The sequence below is a fragment of the Nerophis lumbriciformis genome, linkage group LG22 (genome assembly GCF_033978685.3).
Source record: "Nerophis lumbriciformis linkage group LG22, RoL_Nlum_v2.1, whole genome shotgun sequence".
Lineage (NCBI taxonomy): Eukaryota > Metazoa > Chordata > Actinopteri > Syngnathiformes > Syngnathidae > Nerophis > Nerophis lumbriciformis.
The window spans coordinates 23,655,564-23,681,751 of NC_084569.2; the positions used below are offsets into that span (position 1 = coordinate 23,655,564).

The following is a 26,188-nucleotide window of genomic DNA, read 5'->3' on the forward strand; positions in this document are numbered from 1 at the left end:
CTAACTGTATTTTATTGTTGTCTAAATTAACACTTTAATAGATACTTCATATAAATATATATGAAGAAAATTACAAATCATATGGAGGTTAATTTGTGTCTATTACAAAAGTTATTTTTTGCATCAAATTATGCTGACAGTTTTGTTGAATAAAAACTTGTGAGCGAAATTTGTTTGTTTGAAAATTAAGTTTGTTAAAATACAGTGTTTTGAAATCCAGTGTGTAAAAGTTCAGTAAAAAAAAATCTGTATATAAAAATTTGGTGCAGAAATATTTGTTGCTTCAAAACTCACCTCATTGGCTGGTTTTGTATGGAGGTTAATTTGTCTTTATCACAAAATATTTTTTTACACTGAATTTTTTGCGTTTTAATTTTGTGAACTACATTTTTTTTCCCACATCAAATGATGCTGACAGTTTCACTGAATAAAAATGTGAGCAAAATTCAGAGCATAAACATTGATGCTGGCAGTTTTAGTGAAATAATATTTTCCGGGCACATTTCATAGACAATATATCCTGAAGGGGTTTACAAAAGTTGAGCTAAGGAAAATAAGAACAATATATATTACATAACCAATTCTTCCCAAAATTAAAGAAATACAATTTAAAATTATTAATGGAATATACCCTTCAAAGGATTTTTTGAAACTTAAATTTAACATGGAGGTTGATGGCTGTTATATATGTGGAACCAGGCACGTGCACACATAGGGCCCTATGGGTGCTTGAGCCCCTGCCCTTTTTTGCCTCGTCTTAAAAAGTGCCCTCTGCCTGTGTGTGTGTGTGTGTTTTTTTTTTTTTTTTTTTATTTTTCTTTAAACAACATTAATAAATTCCTGTCAGGGATGTAAAAAAACAAAAACAAAAAAAAACAGCGGTACAAAAACTCCACGTTTTCTTGTAATACCGGGTTGTTTGAGCCTGCCGCTTCCGCCAGAGAGAGAGAGAGAGGGCGAGTGAGTGAGTAAGTGAGAGGAGAGAGAGCCAAGTTACTGCGCCTCTGAGGAGACGTGACAGTGGAGCAACGTGAACCTGTGAGTTATGGTCTAGTCGCCGTCCACTTATTCAGCATCTAATATGGCTAATATTTCAGAAAAACGCTGTATTATTCTGTTATTCAATGTGTCAGCTTCTGTTTTTGCCGGACGTCGGAGAACGGCGCATCAATTGAGCACGGCACATCAATTCCGCACAGAGCAGAGCGGATCGTGCGGGACAGGAAGTAGTGTACAAAATAAAACACCGGGTTAATTTTCAAAATAAAATGCACTGTGTTTACGGCGGATCACATTTCTCTCACAGTAGAGGTTTAGATATAAAGTTTATTGTGACTTTGCTATTACTGTGTGGGTTAACAAAATAATAATAATAATGATAATAACAATAATAAGAATGATAATGATAATAATAATAATGATTATTATTATTATTATTAATAAAGTTAAAAAAAGTTAAAGTACCAATGATTGTCACACACACACTAGGTGTGGCGAGATTATTCTCTGCATTTGACCCATCACCCTTGATCACCCCCTGGGAGGTGAGGGGAGCAGTGGGCAGCAGCGGTGGCCGCGCCCGGGAATCATTTTGGTGATTTAACCCCCAATTCCAACCCTTGATGCTGAGTGCCAAGCAGGGAGGTAATGGGTCCCATTTTTATAGTCTTTGGTATGACTCGGCCGGGGTTTGAACTCACAACCTACCGATCTCAGGGCGGACACTCTAACCACTAGGCCACTGAGTAGGTTAATAATAATAATAATAATAATTTCAGCATTCTGGGGATATAAGATGTAGGTTATCTGTTAGGAATATTACCATCTGCATTTAAACTTGATTCATGTTGATTATGCCTGCAGCACAATGCCAAAAAAAGAAAGGATACAGAAAAGGAAGGAGAAGGAGCGGCAGGAAGCAGCTAAGGGTAGCAGACCTCTTAATGCATGGCTAAAACCAAGTACTAGCACCAGAATTCAAGAAAGACCACAGACCTCAGAAAGTGTCACACCTGAGAGAGAGGCAGAGACCTTAGAAGCAACACCTGAGAGAGAGGAGGAGGAGAGTGTAGAAGCAACACCTGAGAGAAAAGAGGCTTTAGATGCAACTCCTGACACAGAGGAAGCCATAGAAATCCCGGTAAATGTTGGAGAGGAAGAATCCACAAGAAGGGAGGCAGATGATACTACTGCAGAGGAAGCCATAGATGAGGGGGGAGTTGAATGAGCTACACCCAGAGGCCTATGCACAGAAGAGAGGCTGTCTGATCACCTTCTCCTCTTCATTGAAAAAGACGTAGTCATAAATCACAATGATGTGATCAACATCTACAGGGACATGGCCCCCAGAAGGTTGCTGCTTTAAGGCCCCCAGAAGGTTTGGCTACTGATTGTGCACTGATTTCAAAGCATTTCATGGAAGCCCTGAATTTACATTGAGGAGCATATTTGGGTATGGGCGGCCTCCATCCTACAGCCCTCTACTGGCCCCTGGTCCATATTTTTGGCCCTGTATTGCGTTTCAGTTGTTTAGTCTGAGCATTAAGTGAGAAAGACCACAAGTTACAACTTGATGGTGTTTTCATCAAGTTAAGGGAAGAAGGACAGATTTTCACATTGAAGTTTTTTCCATTTGGGTATTTATTTTTGTATTTTTTTTCAAAGTTCGTGTTGCACTGTTCAATGTTCAATATTAAAAGTGCTTATCTTTAACAATAAATAGCCTAATAATAAACCTGTGTTTTGTTGCTTTTCATGTCTTCCAAGCCTATGATAATGTGAATTAACTCATTATGACAATAATTTGTTGACACAAAAGAAATGTCAATCACTTTTACCTACAAAGGACACACAGCTAAGTAGTTAGCTTCCTATTAGCAAATTTAATTTTACATTAATTTCCATATTGTGTAAAGGACCAAAAAAAAAATTTCCTGCCCTTTTCTGACTTTGAGCCCCTGCCCCTCTATAATCATGTGCACGTCCCTGTGTGGAACTGTAGAGGATGTCAATCTCCTGTTTGTGGAATGTGAGAGTGTACTGGGTGTGTTCTGGGAGGAGATCAGAGATTGGCTGGGAAAAAGGGTGTGGCGATGTCCCCATTCACTATTGAAGAGATCAAATTTGGTATTTTTATAAATGACTAACATAGTCATGTCAACATCATTATGCTCCAGGCAACATTTTTTCTACATAAAAGTCGATTTATGAAAGTAAGGCCTACATTTTCTAATTGGCTTAATGGTTTAAATTAATATATTTGTTAAAAACATTTAAAGTGATTTAGGTAGCTCTTTTTGTCTTTTATATAAATAAATGAATATATATATATATATATATATATATATATATATATATATATATATATATATATATATATATATATATATATATATATATATAAATAATGTATATATATATATATATATATGTGTATTTTTTTAAATATTTTTTTATTATTATTTATTCATATTTAATACTCTATCTGTATTTGCTTTTGTTTTCTTTCCTTGTTGTTGAAAGTGCCTTGACTGTTGAGTGAATTATAAATGTATGTTTGTTGTTCAACAAAAAATATATACATACAACAAAACATTGATGCTTCAAAACCTGAAACTCACTTCCGTAAAATTAAGACTGACGCATCCAACTTGTCTCAACCAGCCAATGAGGTGTCAAGTTTGTAGTCACGTGACAATAATATGACATATTTATGCCCTGAATTTATCAGATTTTTGTTACACACTGAATATTTAAACGCAAAAAATTAATTCCCCCCAAAAAGATTTCGTAATAAAGACAAAAAATAACCTCCATAAATCCAAACAACTTCGCGGTGAAAATTAGGAAATGATTAAAGTGTGGGCTCCTGTCCGCTAGTTGGCGCCACTCCCTGTTTGTCAACGTACGTTGGAAGAAAGACCACCGGAAACGGAGTAGCAGTCTCAGCAGTCATGGCGTCGGCAACTGCCACCCGAATTGCGGCGGGAGCCGCCAAAGTTGTCAAGCCAATTTTTAGCCGGGATTTGGACGAAGCTAAACGCAGGACCCGGGAGCTGTACCGGGCCTGGTACAGAGAAGTACCGAACACCGGTAAGTAGACACGGCCATGTCTTCTTTAAAGGCCGCGGCTGTCAAGGTCGTGTCTGTTCAGCATGTTGACAAGCTAGCAGTTAGCAATACTAAATACATATAATTTTATATAATACATGTAGTAATATATACACACTATCTATGCCTCCAAATGCTGATAGATGTAAAATATTAAATACATATGCTCAAATGTATTTCAGTGTTGTGTGAATGTTATTGCAACAATAATCTACTGTTTATATTATATGAATACCAAACTGTGAAATTGTTAAATATACAAAACAAATCACAACCACATTATTGCTATGACATTTGGATATAGAGAACATACAACCCCTTTATTTATTGAATCAAAAATACTGAAATTCCACGACATAGTGAATTTGTAAACAGCTAAACGTATACACAAAACAAACTATAACCTGCTACCCAAGAATATACAGTAATTCTCAACAAAAGATGAGAAATATAATCTTAGAGAGAAATGTAATTCAAAACATTTGTCCGCACGGACACCACTTAAGACCTTCAGTATATTACTATGTGGAATTAAATGATGGAATGGATTAATCAAAGAAATCAAACAATGTACTGATATGATCCACTTCAAGAAACTCCATCCATCCATCCATTTTCTACCGCTTATTCCCTTTGGGGTCGCGGGGGGCGCTGGAGCCTATCTCAGCTACAATCGGGCGGAAGGCTCTTCAAACTTAAAGAGTTTACAAAGTACAAAGAAGAAGGACCATGATAAACATTCTGAATTTATTCCATCCATCCATTAATTTTCAACATTATCTTACTCATCTCACCATATGAAATATAACTTATTCACCAATTATTTATTTAGTTTTATTGTTATTAGTTATGGAGTATATTGCGAATAAATTGAGAACAGGAATTGAACTAAAGTTTTAGCAACTGCTATGTAAAGGAAAAAGGGTAGGATTAAATAAGATCTGCTTCTTCCTACTCCTTTTCGAACATGTTGAATAGAGAAACTGGAAATTGTGATGTATCATGATTCATGTTGTATGCATGCATGTTCCAAATAAACTCCAACTCAACTCAACATTAATTATTAAACAATATCGTAGCTTGCAACTCGTATTTATTGGTCTCTTGTCATATTTAAAATTATATTAGGTCATTAATGTAATTAGTCAACACCAGTGATGTGCTTTCGGGGCCAGCAAGGCCTTCTCTGCTGGCCTAACATAACCAGAAATCATGATCATAATTAAAGATAAAAGTATTTTTTTATTTACTTTCCCTAAATATCTAAAAGTATTCATATTCTCTTCATGTCATATTATGCTCCTTCCAGTGCTGTTGTTTTTAGTTTTTAGAGTTTTTATCCAATCAGAATTCAGCTAGCTTATGTTGCCATGCTGTACCAAATCTGCCGGAGCCTTCAGATTTAGCAATGCGGGTGTCTGTGCACTGTAAGTGAACGGGGACATACAGTGATAGACAGTTGCGATAGCCAATCAGATCACACGTTGTTGTCAGGAAGGCCTTCTAGACGCCTAGGGCAGATATATAGTGATGTTATGAGCCAAGTAACATAAGACCTCCATTACCCAGCATGCCACAGTAGTGAAGCGCATGCGCAATAACCCCGTTTAGGTTGTTTAATGTAGATATGTCGGTGTTTTTGATGAGCACCTGTGGAGTAAACTTTAAGAACTCGGCCAACACCCGTTTTGTACAATGTCCAGTAGTGCGTAAATGTGTTTCTGTATAGTATTTCTCCAGCAATGGTCATGTGGTGAAAAAAATGAAGGTATTTTGAGATGTAATCATTGAAGTCGGACATCACTGAAGGCCTAGGTGGGAAACGCATGACCCGCCACTGGTATGTATGTATTGATTTAAACCAAAGTTATCAGACAGGTCTTGTAAATATGCTTCAAGTGATATAAGTATTAGTTTTCTGTGACAAATATTGACAAAGTTATGGATTTTTAAATCGGGAGAAAATCCACAAATTTTTGGTCCACTTTAATACTACCGTATTTTCCGCACTATAAGCCGCCCCGGGTTATTAGCCGCACCTTCAATGAATGGCATATTTCAAAACTTTGATCACCTATAAGCCGCCCCGGGTTATAAGCCGCGCCTACGCTGCGCTAAAGGGAATGTCATAAAAACAGTCAGATAGGTCAGTCAAACTTTAATAATATATTACAAACCAGCGTTCTAACAACTCTGTTCACCCCCAAAATGTAATGTGCAAATGTGCAGTCACAAAAATAGTAACACTCAAATTAGTGCAGAGCAATAGCAACATCAATAACTCAACGTTGCTCGAACGTTAATGTCACACAACACACAAAATAAACATTTAAAGCTCACTTTCTGAAATTATTCCTCATCCATAAATCCCTCGAATTCTTCTTCAGTGTCTGAATTAAAAAGTTGGGTGAATACGGCATCCAAAATGGCCGGCTCTGTCTCGTCGAAGTCATCAGAGTCAGTGTCGCTGTTGTTGTCCAGCAGTTCCGTGAATCCTGCCTTCCGGAAAGCTCGGACCACAGTTGAGACCGATATATCCGCTCAGGCATTTACAATCCACTGGCAGATGTTGGCGTATGTCGTCCGGCGCGGTCTCCCTGTCTTAGTGGCGCAGGTCATCTTGTTGCTTCCTCTACCTACGCACCATTGATTCATTTATGTTCAATTCTCTCGCTGCTGCTCTATTTCCGTGTTCTACTGCGTGACTTATTGCCTTGAGTTCGAATTTTGCGTTGTACGCGTGTCTCTTAATAGGAGCCATTTTGTGGTCTTTACAGATGTAAACACACAAATGAAATGAAACGTAATATCCGCGCGCTTCTTCTTCTACGGGGGCGGGTGCTTACCTTGGTGGTTGCTTACAGTAGAAGAAGAAGCGCTTCCTCTTCTATGGGGGCGGGTGCTTACCTTGGCGGTTGCTTACCGTAGAAGAAGGAGCGCTTCCTCTTCTACGGGGAAAAAAGATGGCGGCTGTTTACCGTAGTTGCGAGACCTAAACTTTATGAAAATGAATCTTAATATTAATCCATATATAAAGCGCACCGGGTTATAAGCCGCACTGTCAGCTTTTGAGAAAATTTGTGGTTTTTAGGTGCGGCTAATAGTGCGGAAAATACGGTAAGTCAATTGGGCTCAATATTTTAGGTGAAAATGTCATTTTCTTACATATATTTGCCCCATTAAAAAAAAAAATATATCATTGCAGTGTTTCCCCCAGCGCTTTGTTGTTAAGGCAAAGAGCCACCGCCCAAACTAAAGTCTTAAAAAAAAAACCAATAGTAATAATATTTGTATTTTTTAATTTTTTATTTTTTTTGTCCTGTCCAGCTTCTCAGGCAAATCATATAGAGAAGTAAGTCCCTACTTTTTGTCAAAATGAATGATTTATGACCCTAGGGGGAGGGGCTTAATGATTTATGACCCTAGGGGGCGGGGCTAAAGGTCAAGGTCAAATTTAAAATTTCACCCGGAAGCGGTTAAGACCGGAACCGGATGTTAAGCCCAGAACCGGGTGCGGCTAAGACCGGAACTGGATGCTAAGACCAGAACCGGAAGCGGTTAAGACCGGAACCGGATGCTAAAACCGTAACCGGAAGCAGTTAAGACCGTAACCGGAAGCAGTTAAGACCGGAACCGGATGCTAAGACCAGAACCGGAAGCGGCTAAGACCGGAACCGGATGCTAAGACCAGAACCGGAAGCGGCAAGACCGGAACCGGATGCTAAAACCAGAACCGGAAGTTGCTAAAACCGGAACCGGATGCTAAGACCAGAACCGGAAGCGACTAAGACCGGAACCGGATGCTAAAACCAGAACCGGAAGTTGCTAAAACCGGAACCGGATGTTGTTAAGACCTGAATTTGGAACATGAATGGGGGTATTGTTGAATGATATCACGAGAAGCTTGTGGTTGGGGGTTACAAAGGAGGAGGGGTGCACGCGAATGCAATTGACGAGTAAAGACTTTGTGAGTAGGCCGCTGAAACTCGATTTAGCCATGATTAACGAAACTCCGGTGACCATCTATATAAATAGCGTGTCGAAAACTTACCGGTACCTCGACGCCCCTCAGAAAAGTAGAGTGTTTCTGAATCTTTTGGATACGTTTTCAGATACCAGACGGGGGATCTCTGCTTGTTCCTGCTGAAAAGAGACGGCAACCCTTTCGCGAACGTTTCATCGCGACGTGTTAAGTATGGCTATGGACGATTTCCTGTGGCGTGACCCTTCTCCGGTCGATAAACGCGTAAAAGGAAGCTTGTCTACTTACCCGACGACGGCTGAGTTGAGCGAAAGAAGAATTCTGTTCAGCGCTACTTGGGAGATGAAATCTTCGGCCGCGGGTCGTTGGTTTTTCCGAGCCAGTCTTCGTGCTCCTAAACATACGTCGACCAAGCCCGACGTCTTTTCCCTGGAGACTTTCAACTCTGCATGCGGTGTGTTTATACCGGTTATGGTCGTCCCCATCGCGGCATGGCGCGAGCGTATGGGGGAAATGAAGGACAAGATAGACAACCTGTTTCGAAGCAGTCGGAATTGGAAAAGCATGCTGACATTAAAAAGAAAATTGTCTTTGAGGACACACCCACGGCGGAGGACAAAAGGACCAACCCCGCTGCAGTTTCGACCAATCTCCTTTGATTCCGACACAGAGACCAATCCGCATCGGTTGCCTTTATGAACACACGCCCCCTAACATTCTCAACGCTATATCAAGGCCGGGATCTCCCGCTTTTTTGGATCGGAAAAGAAAATGCCAAACAAGACGATTAGACGCGTAAAGACCAAACTTATAACCACATCCACATAACCGATGAATCATCCATGAACATGACCGAGATCTTTAACCCCCCTGAAATGACGGTCGGGCCGAGCGACGCTACACAGTCTTTGCCAGACAACTATACGGAGGAGGAAAAGGAGAATTGCCTCGTAAACAAAACTCCGCCATCGCCCCAGACACCATCACCCACACTCTCAGAACCCACAGTGCACATCGACGATGAAACCGATGGGGGGATGTTGTTGTTTTTCACCAGCACGGTGAAAACGGCCGTGTTTCATCTCCTCAACGAGGCCATCCGGAAGTTCAGGCGGAGCGAGTGCTTCGGCTGCCGGGTGAACCATCCGAGCCAGAGACAGCACCCTTGCCTGGAACCCTATGAAGACGACTTTTTCCTGTACAACTCGCCGGAGTCATCAAGAGTCTGCGTACGTCTAAATTCATCGAGGCCATTCAACGCTTGCTGATGCTTCGTCGCATCAAGGCTGAGGATTCAAGGGTCGAAACCAACGTCGACTCTATGCTGTTTCAACTGGAATCTGAGAGAAATGTCCGGGTGGTCATAGATGATGTGCGCACTGAGATGGTGGGGGATGATGAAACGATTTTGAGACATCTTGATATGGTGACAGAGTGTTGGAAGAATAATTAAAAAAAAAAGATGGGTAATTATTGGGGAAAACTTGTAAACTTTGTCGAGAACCACGCTGTTATTTACCCGTTGATTGACGCGTTAGAAGCGTTCATTCTAAAACGAGACAAACCTCAAAAACTACAAATCATTCTTGATTATGCCCGCTCTAAGCCTACCTGGGAAGCCGTTGTCTCTCATGCTTTTGACTTTGACATTTTTGAAATAATTTTGTCGGAATGGTCTAAAGAAAAGTCTTTTCAACCTTCACTTTATCACATGTTCATTTTATATGCTCTGTTTGTTGATATGACGATGTATCGCCTGCGATGCGACATCCCCGAAATTACCGCTACCCCCTGAAATCAATTACTATAGAGAACTTGATAGTATTTATGTACCTGTGCAACACACTACTATGCGGGTTACATTCGTTATATAGTAAACTTATTATTAAAGTAGATGAATTAAATGAGTTGAGATGACAAAACCAAAAACTTAAATCAATTTGTAGGTTAAGTTTATTAACTCATGTTGTAACACTAATTTCATTCATTTTCGTTTATTTATTTATTTCAGGCAATGACATAAAAAAGTACAAAGTTGACAACACATAATAATATAAATTAATATAGTGCAAAAGGTAATGTATAGAATGTAATGCATGATTGTCCAGTTTTGCCTGAAAGGTAGTGGGAAGAAGATAACTTATTTAATCCAACCCCCAGTTCGCCATTCAGTGATTATTCACATGAGTTTTGCTCTTACGGTACTTTGTTCAAGGATTATAATACACATGTTGTATCATAGTGGCATTACCACAGGTAACAATAATTATTACACTGTAACAATCATTTGTATCAACAATGTAAGAATAATGAATATACCAACAATGGTAATAGACAACATAGCAATAATGGTAATAGACAACATAGCAATAATGGTAATAGACAATATAGCAATAATGGTAATAGACAACATAGCAACAATGGTAATAGACAACATAGCAACAATGGTTATAGACAACATAGCAATAATGGTAATAGACAACATAGCAATAATGGTAAGGAAACATGGAGCACATGTTAACACTTTGAGACAGAGTACAACAGAAGGTCAAATTAAAGACCCTCATCTCTATATTTGAACCAGATCCCATGTCTGTGATTTTTAATACACGGAAAAAAGTGCAAATGATTCAGTAAGTTGTGCACTTCTTTAAACATAACACAGTAGCATTGAAATCGTTTAAAAGCTGTAAACATTTATCAGCTTATTCGGCTTATTCTTTTTCAAAAAGAGCTATGTTTTTTATTTTTATTTTGTTTAATGCAAAATTTGCACTAATATAGCTTATATTGTAGCTTATCCTATGGGATGAATGTGCATCTTTGCATTTACTTTCCCTGAACATTTAATTTTTCCAAAATACAATTTTAAAAAGCTTGACCCATGAACATTTCAAACAGGCACTGCATTCGTTTGAGCATTTTTTTTTAATGAAACCCAAATTACAATTTAATTAATTATTTACAACTTTTTTAACAGTGTTTAATTTATAGGAACATATTTATTTGTATGAACACATTCATTATGAATGCAATTTGACATCAAAATAATTATTTTGCTTGTATTTAGTTCAGTCTGCAGTGAACCTTTTTGCACCGCACATGCTTTTAAATCTGGGCTTCAAACTTGATATTGAAACTCCTAACTCTTGTTATGTTTATGGCTAGAGTTTATTTTGAACATGCGGACAATTACAACATGATACATCACAATTTTTAGTTTCCCTTTACAACATGCTCCAAAAGGAGTAGGAAGAAGCAGAGCGTATATAATCCTACCCCGTTTCCTTTGCATAGCAATTGCTAACATTTTTGTTCACTTCCTGTTCTCAATGTAGTCACAATATACTCTATAAATAATAACATTAAAATATATATATACCGGTACATAATAATTAATATTGAAGTAAGCTGTATTTCATATGGTGAGATGAATAAGATTATCAATAAATTCAGAATGTTTATCATGGTTATTCTTCCATGTACTTTGTAAACACTGAGTTTGAACAGTTTTTTTTATTTTCATTTGTATTTTTTTAATTTATTTAAAAAACAAATTTGATCATAGTACATTGTTTATATTATTTGCTTAATCCATTCCATAATTAAATTTAACATACCGATAATGCTAAAAGTTTTAAGTGTTGTATGTGCATACAAAGGTTTTAAGTTACATTTTTCTCAGAAGTTTTATTTCTCCTTTTTTGTTGAGAATTGAGAGTTGGCTTTGTGCATACTTTTAGCTGTTTGCAAATTCAATATTTCGGGGAATATCAATATTTTTGATTCAGTAAATAATGGTTTTGAGTCTTCTCTAAATCCAACATTATGTATTATTCTAATCAATCTTTTTTGTAACACGGATAATAACTGAAGCATACTTTTGTAGTTATTTACCCATATTTCTGTACAACAACTCAGATATGGTAAGACTAGGGAGCAGTAAAGAATATAAAGTAATTTCTGGTCCAAACCATATTTTGCTTTATTCATTATGGATGTATGTCTTGCCACCTTATGTTTTATATTTTTATATGAGATTTCCGGTTCATTTTATCATCAATCATTACGCCTACAATGTTATTTCATTTCCTCTTTCAACGTCTATTCCGTCTATTTGTATTTGTGTTTTACTTTCCTTATACCATTACCAAATAAGATTATTTTAGTTTTACCGAGGTTTAAGGATAGTCTGTTTTTGTCAAACTAGTGGTATTTCTTCTCTTAATTTTTGTATTACCTTCTCTCCTGAACAAAACGCCGTTGTATCGTCCTCTGTATTAAGATTAGATCTGTACTGTTTTTTATTGCAGCAACAGTAGAAAAAGGCATCTCAAAGAGATAGGATGATACAAAGTGTAGTAGATGGTATAAAACACACACCCGCCTTTCCTCATTTCCTACTTACTTACGGTGAATCCAAAAGGCTATGTATGCTTTGTCGTACTTCCGGGTCTTTTCATTCTGGTTATCGTCAATTGTTTTGTTTTCTGCTGACTAAGGCTGAAACGACGCGTCGACGTAGTCGACGTCATCGACGTAGTCGACGTCATCGACGTCATCGGTTACGTAAATACGTCGACGCCGTTTTTGTGCGTCGGCGCGTATATTTACGTCACACTACTGTCATGGCGGAGCGCAAAGCAGACGATGCGAGCGAGGGGAAAAAAGCACGCCAAAAGTCGTCAAAAGTGTGGGAGTATTTCAATAAACGGCCTAATAATGTTGTTGTATGCACACTGTGTCGAGCGGAAATTGCCTATCATAGCAGCACAACGGCTATGAAAGAACATTTGAAAAGAAAACCCCCGACAGCGTTCTTGCCATCACCATCAACAAGTCAATCGTCCGCGTGCGTATACGTTGTCATTATTACACAAAAACATGAATGTGTCATTTGTATCTGCGTTGTAAATTCATAAACTAAAGCACCGTTTGCTCTGAGAGGCGCGTTTGGCGTGCCTGTTCAGTGTTTACACAGACGCGCTCCTCTTTAACGCTGTGGAGAGGCGGCGGCGGCGGCGGCGAGCGAGCGGCGAGGCGGGGCGAGGCGGGGCGCGCCGGGAGCGACGCCGCAAGAGACGGGACGACGAGCGAGCGAGGAAGAGGAGCTGAAAAGCGAGGAAAGAAAGAGAAAAGAGTTGGAAGAGAAAAGACTTTGTGTAAAATTAAAAGATTGTAAACCTGGCAAAGCCGTCTGGCGTTCAGTCTGTCGGTCCTGAAAGAACCCCACGGCACAAGACGTGTCACAAACGCTAACGTTAATTAGTTGTGCAAATACCTTTTACAACATTAACAGTTACATATACTATGTACAAACCAACAATTAACTTTCACTTTAATCATACTATCATTGTTGTGTTATTAAGCAAAATAAGCAATACTTTTACTTTTGTTGAAATGTTTACACTGTACACTTTTTTGTATTGGATGTTTAGCTTTATTTTTGCACATTTTAGCAAATAAGCAATACTTTTACTTTTGTTGAAATGTTTACACTTGTTACAGAATATTTCCGTTTTGCACTTTTTTGTATTGGATGTTTATCTTTATTTTTGCACATTTTAAAGCAAAATAAGCAATACTTTTACTTTTTAAATGCTTATACTATTCCAGAATATTAAGATTTGCACTGGATGTTTACTTTTATATTTGCACATTAAAAAGCAAATAAGCTACTTTTAATTTTGTTAAATGTTAAGTTTTAAATGTTTACATTGTTACAGAATATTTTGTCATGTTGTTGTCAATGTTGACTGAGTGGCCATACTTTTTTTTTTGTAAATAAAAGCCATGCCTTTTGAAAAAACTGGCCTACATTTATTTTTTCCTCTTCATTTTAAATAAAAAAAATAATCGGTAAAAGGAAAAATAATCTATAGATTAATCGAAAAAAATAATCTATAGATTAATCGAAAAAATAATCTATAGATTAATCGATAGAAAAATAATCGTTAGCTGCAGCCCTACTGCTGACGACAACTCCTTTTTTCTTTTCATTCTTGTCACAAGCTTCTTCATCTCTTTGCCTATGTTAGCTCCCGTGTACTTACCACTTCTACTGGGTAGAACAGGCAGACTGTTGATTATATTGACCGCTGTTACCACATAGCCGCAGTCTTGTGTATTGTTCTAACATGATTACTAGAGTGTACACAAAAATAATTAAAAACTCAAGGGCTGCAACGATTCATCGATTAAATTGATTAATTCGATTTTAAAAAAAAAGCATCCATTTGTATTTTGTTGCTGCGATGATTTGTTTAATGAGTAAAATACACAGACGTTGGAGTGCTTCTAGCTACTGTATGTCATGACTAAATGGTTTGTGTGTGCGGGAAGGGGGACGTACAAGTGGTGTGTCGATAGAGGAGGATGGCTCAGAAAAACTAAAGCAAAGTGGAAAGACAGCAAAGAGCTCAGAGAAGATCAGAGTTTTAAGATCATTTGCACAGGGAAAAGCCAGCTTGCATTTCATAATGTGATGTAACATTACCAGAAATCATTCTGCATATTTAAGAGCAGCAATCAAGCAGAAACAAGGTAAAAGCCTTTTTTGGCAGCTCACGACATTATTTGACTTGTTTTCTTCAAACACATGAGGACATGTTAGCACCTACAGTGTTTGCTAAAAAAAAAAAAAAAATCTAACAACACTCCTCCAATGAATACCTTTTTAAAATGTGCGTATGTGTAATTGTTGAATACATTGTAACTCAATTCGTCATACTTTGTCTTTTTGTTTGGTTTGGTTCTTTCTTCCACGTATCTATTACCCGATTCATGTGCATCTGGTTCCACCGGGTTTTTTTAAAAATGTTTTTATTTTTAAAGTAATATATAGTGAAGCTCCCCTGGGAAAAGTATCCCAGGGGGGGAATGACCAGAATGACGGTCATTAAAACATTTTTTTGTTTATGTCAACAATTTTCCCTAAAAGTCACATTGAGGCTAGATGGTGTGTTTTTTCTATTCATTAATAGACGGATCAATAGAAAAACTCCCCTCCCGACCTGCTGTCTGAAAAACCCAGTTTTATTGAGGGAATACCGTAGGATGTCATTAATGTGTTACTGGAGAAAAAAAAAGGGGTTTAGAATGTGTGAATACCGTAGGATGTCATTAATGTGTTACTGGGAAAAAAAAAAGGGGGTTAGATTTGTTCACAGATTCTGTTAAAGACATCATGGGTCACAGAAGTCCAGAAAACTTGAACAGAAAGTTCATTGTTCGTCCCTTGACAGCTGTCTGCTTCTGGGGAGGGGCACCTCTGTTGCCTGTGGAGCAGCTATGGGGGTGCTCATTAGCCCTTTAGTCATCTTGATTTAGGTTGGTCCACAGTCCAAACATATTTAGCGGCTTTAAATGAGAAATTAAACATGAGCAAAATATGCCACCGTTAAGTGTTAGCGACGGAGAGCAAGGTGCAAGTGGCAACGACCGTGCCTCTATTTAAACTTGTTGAATCGGGGCCTTCAGAGTTAAGAATTTAGAGGAAGTCGAGGACTAAAATGTCTCAACTTACAGGGGAGTTCGGAAGAGTATAGATCAGGGGTTGGCGCAGTAAGCCTCTTCAGAGAACATAATACAGCTGGGGCATAATGCCGGGGGAAAACGAGAGAGACGGCGGGTTATTGTAAACACCTCGTCTGTAAAATTCTGTTCATATTTTTTATCAAACACCCCTCTCACTTTGGATATTCTCACCGTATCCCCCGTTGCAAATTTGTATTTGTGTTTGGACGCTGCAGTTGAGCCGTAGAGATTCTCAAACACTCGAGGGGTATTTTCCAAAGTCATGTCAGACGGCTTCATTTTAATACTGCTGTGATATCCGTGGTTGTAGCTTTTTACCAAGTCTTGTAAGACATCTAGGTAGCGCACAGTGTTGTCGGCTGTAAAATACCTCCACATTCTTCCTTTCAAAGTACGATTAAATCTTTCCACCACCGAGGCTTTGAGATCGCTGGCTGTAGAAAAATGTACAATATTGTGTTTCTTCATCAGAGCTTGAAAACTTTTGTTAAAAAATTATTTTCCGGCGTCGGTTTGTAGTTTGCGAGGGATCCGGCTTTCCTCCAACACAGATTGAAACGATTTAACCACGTCCTCGGCCGTTTTTCTCTTCAAAACCCTCACATAGGCCTTCTTGGAAAATACATCGATGACCGTTAATAAATAATTAAAACCGTTGTTATATTCAGCCAAGGCTTGCATGTCACAGAGGTCGGCTTGAAATTGGTTTAAAGGCCGAGGTACAAAGACTCTGTTTCTTGGAAAATTGATGCGGACCGGTTTATATATATATGCATCCTGCCCGTTAAATATTCTTGAACGTTTTCTCTTGTGACACGTTGCCCCGTTTCATCCTGTTCAGCTCTACGGAGTCGATCTACCCCTCCGAAACTACCCGGGTGTGCGGGTGTATAGTACGCTTTTTCCATAGCGTTCTTCATTGTGGAAAGACGCAGAGAAATGACCTCGGGTTGCTTGGTAAAACATTCATGAGAAACAACAGTGTATCTAAAACATTTTTTTTTTTCATTCATTCATGAGAAACAACAGGGTTTGATGTAAAACAGGGATACCGTAGGTGAATTTAATCGCCTCGTGTAGTTTTTGTAGTTCAAACAAAACGTTTACGGGGATGTCGCATCGCAGGCGATACATCGTCATATCAACAAACAGAGCATATAAAATGAACATGTGATAAGGTGAAGGTTGAAAAGACTTTTCTTTAGACCATTCCGACAAAATTATTTCAAAAATGTCAAAGTCAAAAGCATGAGAGACAACGGCTTCCCAGGTAGGCTTAGAGCGGGCATAATCAAGAATGATTTGTAGTTTTTGAGGTTTGTCTCGTTTTAGAATAAACGCTTCTAACGCGTCAATCAACGGGTAAATAACAGCGTGGTTCTCGACAAAGTTTACAAGTTCTCCCCAATAATTACCCATCTTTTTTTTTTTTCTTCTTCCAACACTCTGTCACCATATCAAGATGTCTCAAAATCGTTTCATCATCCCCCACCATCTCAGTGCGCACATCATCTATGACCACCCGGACATTTCTCTCAGATTCCAGTTGAAACAGCATAGAGTCGACGTTGGTTTCGACCCTTGAATCCTCAGCCTTGATGCGACGAAGCATCAGCAAGCGTTGAATGGCCTCGATGAATTTAGACGTACGCAGACTCGTGATGACTCCGGCGTAGTTGTACAGGAAAAAGTCGTCTTCATAGGGTTCCAGGCAAGGGTGCTGTCTCTGGCTCGGATGATGGTTCACCCGGCAGCCGAAGCACTCGCTCCGCCTGAACTTGCAGATGGCCTCGTTGAGGAGATGAAACACGGCCGTTTTCTCCATGCTGGTGAAAAACAACAACATCCCCCCATCGGTTTCATCGTCGATGTGCACTGTGGGTTCTGAGAGTGTCGGTGATGGTGTCTGGGGCGATGGCAGAGTTTTGTTTACGAGGCAATTCTCCTTTTCCTCCTCCGTATAGTTGTCTGGCAGAGACTGTAGCGTCGCTCGGCCCGACCGTCATTTCAGGGGGGTTAAAGATCTCGGTCATGTTCATGGATGATTCATCGGTTATGTTCGCGGATGTGGTTATAAGTTTGGTCTTTACGCGTCTAATCGTCTTGTTTGGCATTTTCTTTTCCGATCCAAAAAAGCGGGAGATCCCGGCCTTGATATAGCGTTGAGAATGTTAGGGGGCGTGTGTTCACAAAGGCAACCGATGCGGATTGGTCTCTGTGTCGGAATCAAAGGGGATTGGTCGAAACTGCAGCGGGGTTGGTCCTTTTGTCCTCCGCCGGGGGTGTGTCCTCAAAGACAATTTTCTTTTTAATGTCAGCATGCTTTTCCAATTCCGACTGCTTCGAAACAGGTTGTCTATCTTGTCCTTCATTTCCCCCATACGCTCGCGCCATGCCGCGATGGGGACGACCACAACCGGTGTAAATACACCGCATTCAGAGTTGAAAGTGTCCAGGGAAAAGACGTCGGGCTCGGTTGACGTGTGTTTAGGAGCACGAAGACTGGCTCGTAAAAACCAACGACCCGCGGCCAAAGATTTCGTCTCCCAAGTAGCGCTAAACAGAATTCTTCTTTCGCTCAACTCAGCCGTCGTCGGGTAGGTAGACAAGCTTCCTTTTACGCGTTTATCGACCGGAGAAGGGTCACGCCACAGGAAATCGTCCATAGCCATACTTAACACGTCGCGATGAAACGTTCGCGAAAGGTTTGCCGTCTCTTTTCCGTCTGGTATCTGAAAACGTATCCAAAAGATTCAGAAACACTCTACTTTTCTGAGGGGCGTCGAGGTAAGTTTTCGACACGCTATTTTTATAGATGGTCACCGGAGTTTCGTTAATCATGGCTAAATCAAGTTTCAGCGGCCTACTCACAAAGTCAATTGCATTCGCGTGCACCCCTCCTCCTTTGTAACACCCAACCACATGCTTCTCGTGATGTCATTCAACAATACCCCCATTCATGTTCCAAATTCAGGTCTTAGAACAACATCCGGTTCCGGTTTTAGCAACTTCCGGTTCTGGTTTTAGCATCCGGTTCCGGTTTTAGCAACTTCCAGTTCTGGTTTTAGCATCTGGTTCCGGTCTTAGCCGCTTCCGGTTCTGGTCTTAGCATCCAGTTCCGGTCTTAGCCGCTTTCGGTTCTGGTCTTAGCATCCGGTTCCGGTCTCAACTGCTTCCGGTTGCGGTCTTAACTGCTTCCGGTTACGGTTTTAGCATCCGGTTCCGGTCTTAACCGCTTCCGGTTCTGGTCTTAGCATCCGGTTCCGGTCTTAGCCGCGTCCGGTTCTGGCCCTAGCATCCGGTTCCGGTCTTAACCGCGTCCGGGTGAAATTTTAAATTTTACCTTGACCTTTGACCTTTAGCCCCGCCCCCTAGGGTTCATAAATCATTCATTTTGACAAAAAGTAGGGACTTCTCTCATTTAGTTGATGTAGATGCCCATATCGGCTGTTCAGATTTACTTTACAAAAGAGAAGTGTAGGATACTTCTCTTGTTGCCTTATTTGTATTTGTCTTTATTAAATGTATTTATATTATTATTTGGTGCTAAATAAAGTCTTAACAAGCTGCTACGCTTCGTACTGCCTCTGCCTCTATCAGTACGTCTCTGCAGCACCCAGCATTTTCCCGGCCACACATTCATCTGATTGGTTACACGCAGAGCATGTAACAGCCAATCAGCAGTGCATATTCAGAGCGATAACAGCCAGTCCGCAGGCAGAGAGGAGAGACGGTGCAGGTTAGCAGAAAGGTGTTTAGCAGGTGAGCATAATGCAGCGGACTATCCCCAAATCATAAAAAACACCTCCCAGTCAACTATGAGCCCGTTGACGTTCTAGAAATATAAGCGGCAGCTCAGCGCGCTCGCAGTCCTTGAGGTGAAGGCTAATTAGCTTTTAGCGTAACGTTAGCTCATTTTGCGGTGTGTGCGTGTGTGTGTTACGGACAGCAAAGCCCTGTCTGTCCGAGAGAAAGACAAGCATTATTGACCTACAGTTAACAACTAAGTTATTTCACTTTACCTTTTTCTGTGTTTAAGCAGCAAAAAATGGCATTATGTTAAATGAAGAGTTTCTGTCTCTGATAGTTGATATAATAATGTAACTGCATCATAAAGCCTACATGAACTCAATGGTGTTCAGGGATGAATAGTCTCTCTTATTGCTATTGTACTATTTTTTTCAGCTATAGTTACATTAATCATTAGTAATGTAGCAGCCTAGTTTTGAATGGCAGGGTCCCTGCTATCACATGTTGATAAAAATATAACATACAGGCTTCCCAAATGCTGTAGTAAATTAAGCATGATGAGTTGAGCATATGTCAGCATGTGGCCCCACTTTTAACTCTTTTTTTCAAACGCTTATTGCAAACGCTTATTTACAGTAAGTCATTAATTTGACTTAGTCATTACTATGACTTGGTAAATATTGACTTACTAAGACAAAATAATGACCAAGTATGTCACTAATTTGACTTAGTAAATATTGACTTACTAAGACAAAATAATGACATACTTAGTATCTCAGGTAACTAGGGCTGTTTTGTGTTTTGTTTTTACTTTACGGAAAAAGTATCGAGATATATATCGTATATTGCCATAAAACACAACCAAAAATTGTAGGCTTCTTGACGCGACGAAGCCGGCCTACTTCACCACAGTCTGTCGTCTATTGCCCCCCCAGGCAGCGATGAGGTGGAGACGTGATGGTGGCGACAGGCCAAATTACACTGTTCCTTACACCCACCCACTCTTCCCCGTCCGTCCGCCTGACCCGGGTGACGCCCCCTTCCCCAGGCAATTGGCGGATCCAAAAGAATCAGTGTGGGAATCGATCAATTTAAAAGATATTTCAAAGGCTCACAGACAATTGTATAACCTATATTATAATGGAGATTTCCATTAACATTTTACTCACCATAGATATTTTGCAGGGGAGCTCTGCAATATAGCAGTTGATGTTTTAAAAATATGTTGTAGGTTGTACTTTCAAAGGTACATGTAAATACTATGGGGAATATCATTTAGAATAGCTGAATGCATTCCCTTATTTTGTATTATTTGCAATTACGGCAGGAAATTAATCACAATAGCGGTCATTTCGCATATTGTTTATTAATGTATACAAGTCAAAATAATACCTTAAAATATAATAAGACATGAGTACATCTATTTAGGTGTAAACGTAGAAAGAAAAAAGATTGATCAGATGTAAGGCTTTACTTCCAAACGCTGAAAAAAGTTCAGTGCAAGAAGTTGTCTCCACAGCCTGGATATCAGGCTCCCTACCAGGGTAGCAAGAGGAAAAACCGCCAGAGGTCTCTCAACATTACGATAGTTGACAAATTGGTCACTGATGTCACGCCAAGCTTTAAATTTCTGCTGTTAAATGAATAAATGCAGCTACAGTCACTCTTTTCTCTCTGCGTGGAAATGTAAAAAAGTATTGTTCCATATGAAGTTTCGCCAAATATTACGGCTATATCGAGACAAACATGGATAATTTAAAAATATGTAATCTATTTCTATCTAGGTTAACACGAAGGTATAACTTTTACACTTGATTTAGACACAATCGGTCCTCCTTTCTTGTTCTACTGTATTTTTCCTGTCCAGTAAAACTGCTTGTAAACTTGTTATAAGCCCCGCCCACAGGCACCCACCCCTCACACTAAAACACTGCCATTATTTTTGATACCGTAACAAAAAGAAATGAAACGTAAAAAAAAGAGAGAAGCGATCATAAAAACCTTTGAAACACACACAAAACAAAAAGTGTACAAAAACATGAATATTGGCATTGAAAATATCGACCGAAAATATAGATTTTTTTCAATGTTTGTTTATTTGTTGCCAAAACTTGTTTGGGTACCAGTACAACTTTTTCTACAAGGAACGCAGTTGAACTCTGAAAACAGCCGTCCGGTCGCTACTCAAAATGTGCGATCAAGCGTGAAACACTTATTTGACTTTAAGTGGCCAACTAAAAACAGATTAGACAAAACTGCACTTGGCTACCTTTGAATAATTTGGTATTCATGATTTTGGCGGTACACCACCAATTTATTTGACGGTAACTTTTTTCTCCTTCCTCATAAACAGCTATTGTAATGTGATTATCTGTAAATGTAGCTTATTGTTACAAGGGCTGCAACTATCAGATGTTTACAGTATTCTTCGGCCTATAAGGCACACTTAAAATCCTGTAATTTTCTCAAAAATGGACAGTGCGCCTAATATACGTAACAATTCTGGTTGTGCTTACCTACCTCGAAGCTATTTTATTTAGTACATTGTGTAATGATAAGTGTGACCAGTAGATGGCAGTCACACAAGAGATACGTGGAGGCTGCAAGATGACGCCAGTAAACACCACTAAAATTTTAAATGTTCCATTGAGAATATAGAACATTACACACGGCACTCAAAAATCTGTTAAAATGTTTTAGTACGACTTTCGTAAGCTATGAAGCTGCACCACTTGAGGTATTATCGGAGCATTACCGCTACCGTAGTGAGACGTACTGTGCTTCAACATATGAGTGATATTATTGTGTGTATAAGGACCCCAAAATGGCACGTATTGGGAGACTTTATCTGGCGTTTTGTTTCGCAATATTATGCCAAAGCTTCTGGTACCTGCTGATGTGTGTTTGATATCTGCATAAGCCCTTAAAAATTGCGCGAGTCCGCCATTGCAGTCCGCGCCGACACTGTAGTCGATCCATCCATCCATCTTCCTCTGCTTATCCGAGGTCGGGTCGCGAGGGCAGCAGCCTAAACAGAGAAGCCCAGACTTCCCTCTCCCCAGCCACTTCGTCCAGCTCCTCCCGGGGGATCCCGGGGCGTTCCCAGGCCAGCCGGGAGAGATAGTCTTCCCAACGTGTCCTGGGTCTTTCCCGTGGCCTCTTACCGGTCGGACGTGCCCGAAACACCTCCCTAGGGAGGCGTTCGGGTGGCATCCTGACCAGATGCCCGAACCACCTCATCTGGCTCCTCTCGACTCTAGTCGATAAGCTTCTAATTTTTTATCTTCTTGTTATGTGGCATTCATCTTCCGCTGTTGCCATTTCTAATTTAGTAGCATAAAGTGCTACCTTATATCCGTCAGTACACACGTTACGGAAGCGCTTAAAACTGTAGTTATTAGAGAATTCTTGTCGGATGTTTTTTTCACAAGACACTAATGCAACGTTGTTGTTGCATTAGTGAGCCACGGATGAGGAGATGCTGCTTCCGTTTTTGATTTAAGTCAAGTCCGAATGTCATTAAAACAGTTATTGCCATCTTTTGACACTTCTTCCACTCCCGTCCTTAAACGCTACACCGCTACAACAAAGATGTCGGGGAGAAGACGCTGTCCAGGGTGAGCCACGTAAATAATACAGCCCACAAAACGAAGCATCCCGAAGCGACTGTCAGAAAGCAACCTGAAGATGATCTGTAAAACATAATCTATGCAACATTTTGACCAAAGAACCACCATTACATGTTATGTAGACCACAAGGAAATGTTTTCAATTTAGAAAAAAATCATCATATGACCCCTTTAATGCGGTGCGCCTTTTGTATGAAAATAGACCAGACCAAATCTTAATTATTTTTTCCTAATAACAAATATCAACATTTCAACTTTGTGCATAATAAGAATTAGAAGTAAATAAACCCTCCGTGCTATTTGCCACCACACAGATCACAGCATCCACACACCACCACTCTCATGTGTGCTCTATTGCAGCAACCGTGTGGAAACTAAGGTCTGTGTATTTAATGTTCCAGGCACCGAATTTGTTACACACATTACATGATTAATCGAAGCAATAGTCTATAAATCAAAGCTTTTTAAAATGTATTTAATTGCTTGTATTCTGTCACATGACTTCTTCCCGGAAGTAAAAAAACAGTGATGGTCAACCAAGCCAAGATGGCTGTTGTGCAGCAAACAGTGTGCCGGGGGCTTAGCAAAAGAATCAAAATATGCAATGGAATAGATCCTATACTTTATCAAAAAAAGATATGTGGAGTGATATCAAGGATTGTCTGTTAGCGGTGTTCCCAGACATATGGAACCATTGTGCTTCAGATGTCATTCTGCATGACAAAACACTTGAAAACTTGTAAAAGCATGGAGGTCTACAACTTCTCTGTGTGTGGCTGGGTCAAGGACATTGGTATCAATGAAATGCAACCTTGCTCGGGCAAGGTTGCATTTCATGATTTGACTTAGCGTCTTGCAAAGACTTGTCCATGTAAACCAGGGGTCTCAAACTCAATTTACCTGGGGTCACTGGATGCAGAAACTGGGTGAGGCTGGGCCGCAAGAAAAGATTTCTTTAAAAAATCTAACATGCACTTTTGAATGAATTCACCTTCTTTGAATGGCTATCCCGCCCGAGCAAAATACTTGCCAACCCTCCCGATTTTTCCGGGAGACTCCCGAATTTCAGTGCCCCTCCCGACAATCTCCCGGGGCAACCATTCTCCCGAATTTGTCCCGATTTTCACCTGGACAACAATATCAAGGGCGTGCCGTGATAGCACTGCCTTTAACGTCCTCTACAACCTGTCGTCGCGTCCGCTTTTTCACCATACAAACAGCGTGCCTGCCCAGTCACATGTTGTATGAGGCTTTTGTAGACACACGTAAGTGACTGCAAGACATACTTGATCAACAGCCATACAGGTCACATTGAGGGTGGCCGTATAAACAACTTGCAGCCCTAACTCTCCCGGGCTACAACATACACCCTCGCTACCACCAAACCCCCCCGCCCCCCAACTCCGCCCACCTCAACCGACGCACGGAGGGGGGGTAATGTGTGGGGGGCGGGGTTTGGTGGTAGCGGGGGTGTATATTGTAACCCTGAGGACACACACCCGGCAGCTCAGACTGAGGCAGAACTGCTCTGTTGTTAATTGATGTTTACTTTTTTGATTTTTGCTCCTGTACTGTGCGCTCTCCCTAGTCACATGACAAAGAGTAATACAAGACCCTAATAATCACCGCAAAAGTATGTATTTGACACCTGCGTTACACCTGTGTTGTGCCTCGGTGTGCATTGTTTACACAACGTGCGGTACGCTACTTATGTCCGTCCATGCAGTGCGCTACTTAATATGTTCGTGTGGAAACGCGTTCGGTACACCGAACCGAACCCCCCGTACCGAAACGGTTCAATACAAATAGACGTACCGTTACACACTTAATATATACTGTATATATATATATATATATATATATATATATGTATGTATGTATGTATGTATGTGTATATATATATATATATATATATATATATATATATATGTATATATATATATATGGGCTTCACGGTGGCAGAGGGGTTAGTGCATCTGCCTCACAATACGAAGGTCCTGAGTAGTCTTGGGTTCAATCCCGGGCTCGGGATCTTTCTGTGTGGAGTTTGCATGTTCTCCCCGTGACTGCGTGGGTTCTCTCCGGGTACTCCGGCTTCCTCCCACTTCCAAAAACATGCACCTGGGGATAGGTTGATTGGCAACACTAAATTGGCCCTAGTGTGTGGATGTGAGTGTGAATGTTGTCTGTCTATCTGTGTTGGCCCTGCGATGAGGTGGCGACTTGTCCAGGGTGTACTCCGCCTTCCGCCTGGTTGTAGCTGAGATAGGCTCCAGCGCCCCCCGCGACCCCAAAAGGGAATAAGCGGTAGAAAATGGATGGATGGATGGATATATATATATATATATATATATATATATATATATATATATATATATATATATATATATATAGATGTGTATATATATATAGATGTGTATATATATATAGATGTATATGACACTGGCATTATCACTATTAAATGCCGCAACGTTTCTCCAGTCAATTTTTCTGTCACTAGGAATAAACAAAGTACAACATTAGTGGTTTGTCTCCTAGCATATTGTAATGTATTTACAGTTACACATTAGCGACTTTACATTTACCTTAGCACTGTGTTCAGTGACTCAAAAAGGTTCTGTGCTGTGCCAGTGTTGCACACTGGCATGTGCAGAAACCTCGACACCACCTCCTGAGTTTTCGGATCGCAAACCCTGGCCAATATCACAAACTCCTTTAAGGGGTTGGTTTTGGCACAGTTCGATCGCTTCCTTGTCCAATTCCGGGGCAATGGCACCTATCAAATACACAGTAATGAAAACACAGTTGTTCTACTAACTGTACTGTACTTGCTGCTTACTTAAAAAAAATAAAAATAATATATTTAACAATTTAATCTTAAAATACGGACGACTCCGTATTATAAGGGACGGGTGGCAACCCTATACACTCACCTTTCACTATTTGAGTAGCCTTTGTTCTGCCATTTGCGTACTGGCGAGCGATCTCTGAATCCGGGAACATATCCTTCATGGATTTGTTGAAAACATCCGCAAATGAGAAGAGGATGTTGCTTGTAGCTATCAGCATAGCCATCTTTGTCTCTGCATAAGTTACACCCTTGGGTCTCCATTTAGCAAGGTGGCCCATAATGCTGGGCTATGACCGATGCTGCGTTTCCGCAGCCTTGTGCTTCTCTGAC

General features: G+C 40.1%; 1 protein-coding gene across 1 annotated transcript in view; it reads left to right on the forward strand.

Moving 5' to 3' along the window:
• The first annotated feature begins 3,894 nt into the window (after positions 1-3,894).
• ndufa6 (NADH:ubiquinone oxidoreductase subunit A6) overlaps positions 3,895-26,188 on the forward strand; it is a 28,179-nt gene continuing 5,885 nt past the window's right edge. Inside the window, exon 1 of the mRNA XM_061973969.1 lies at positions 3,895-4,092. Coding sequence (XP_061829953.1) covers positions 3,954-4,092 — 139 coding nt within the window. The 5' untranslated portion in view covers positions 3,895-3,953. The remainder of the gene's footprint in view (positions 4,093-26,188) is intronic.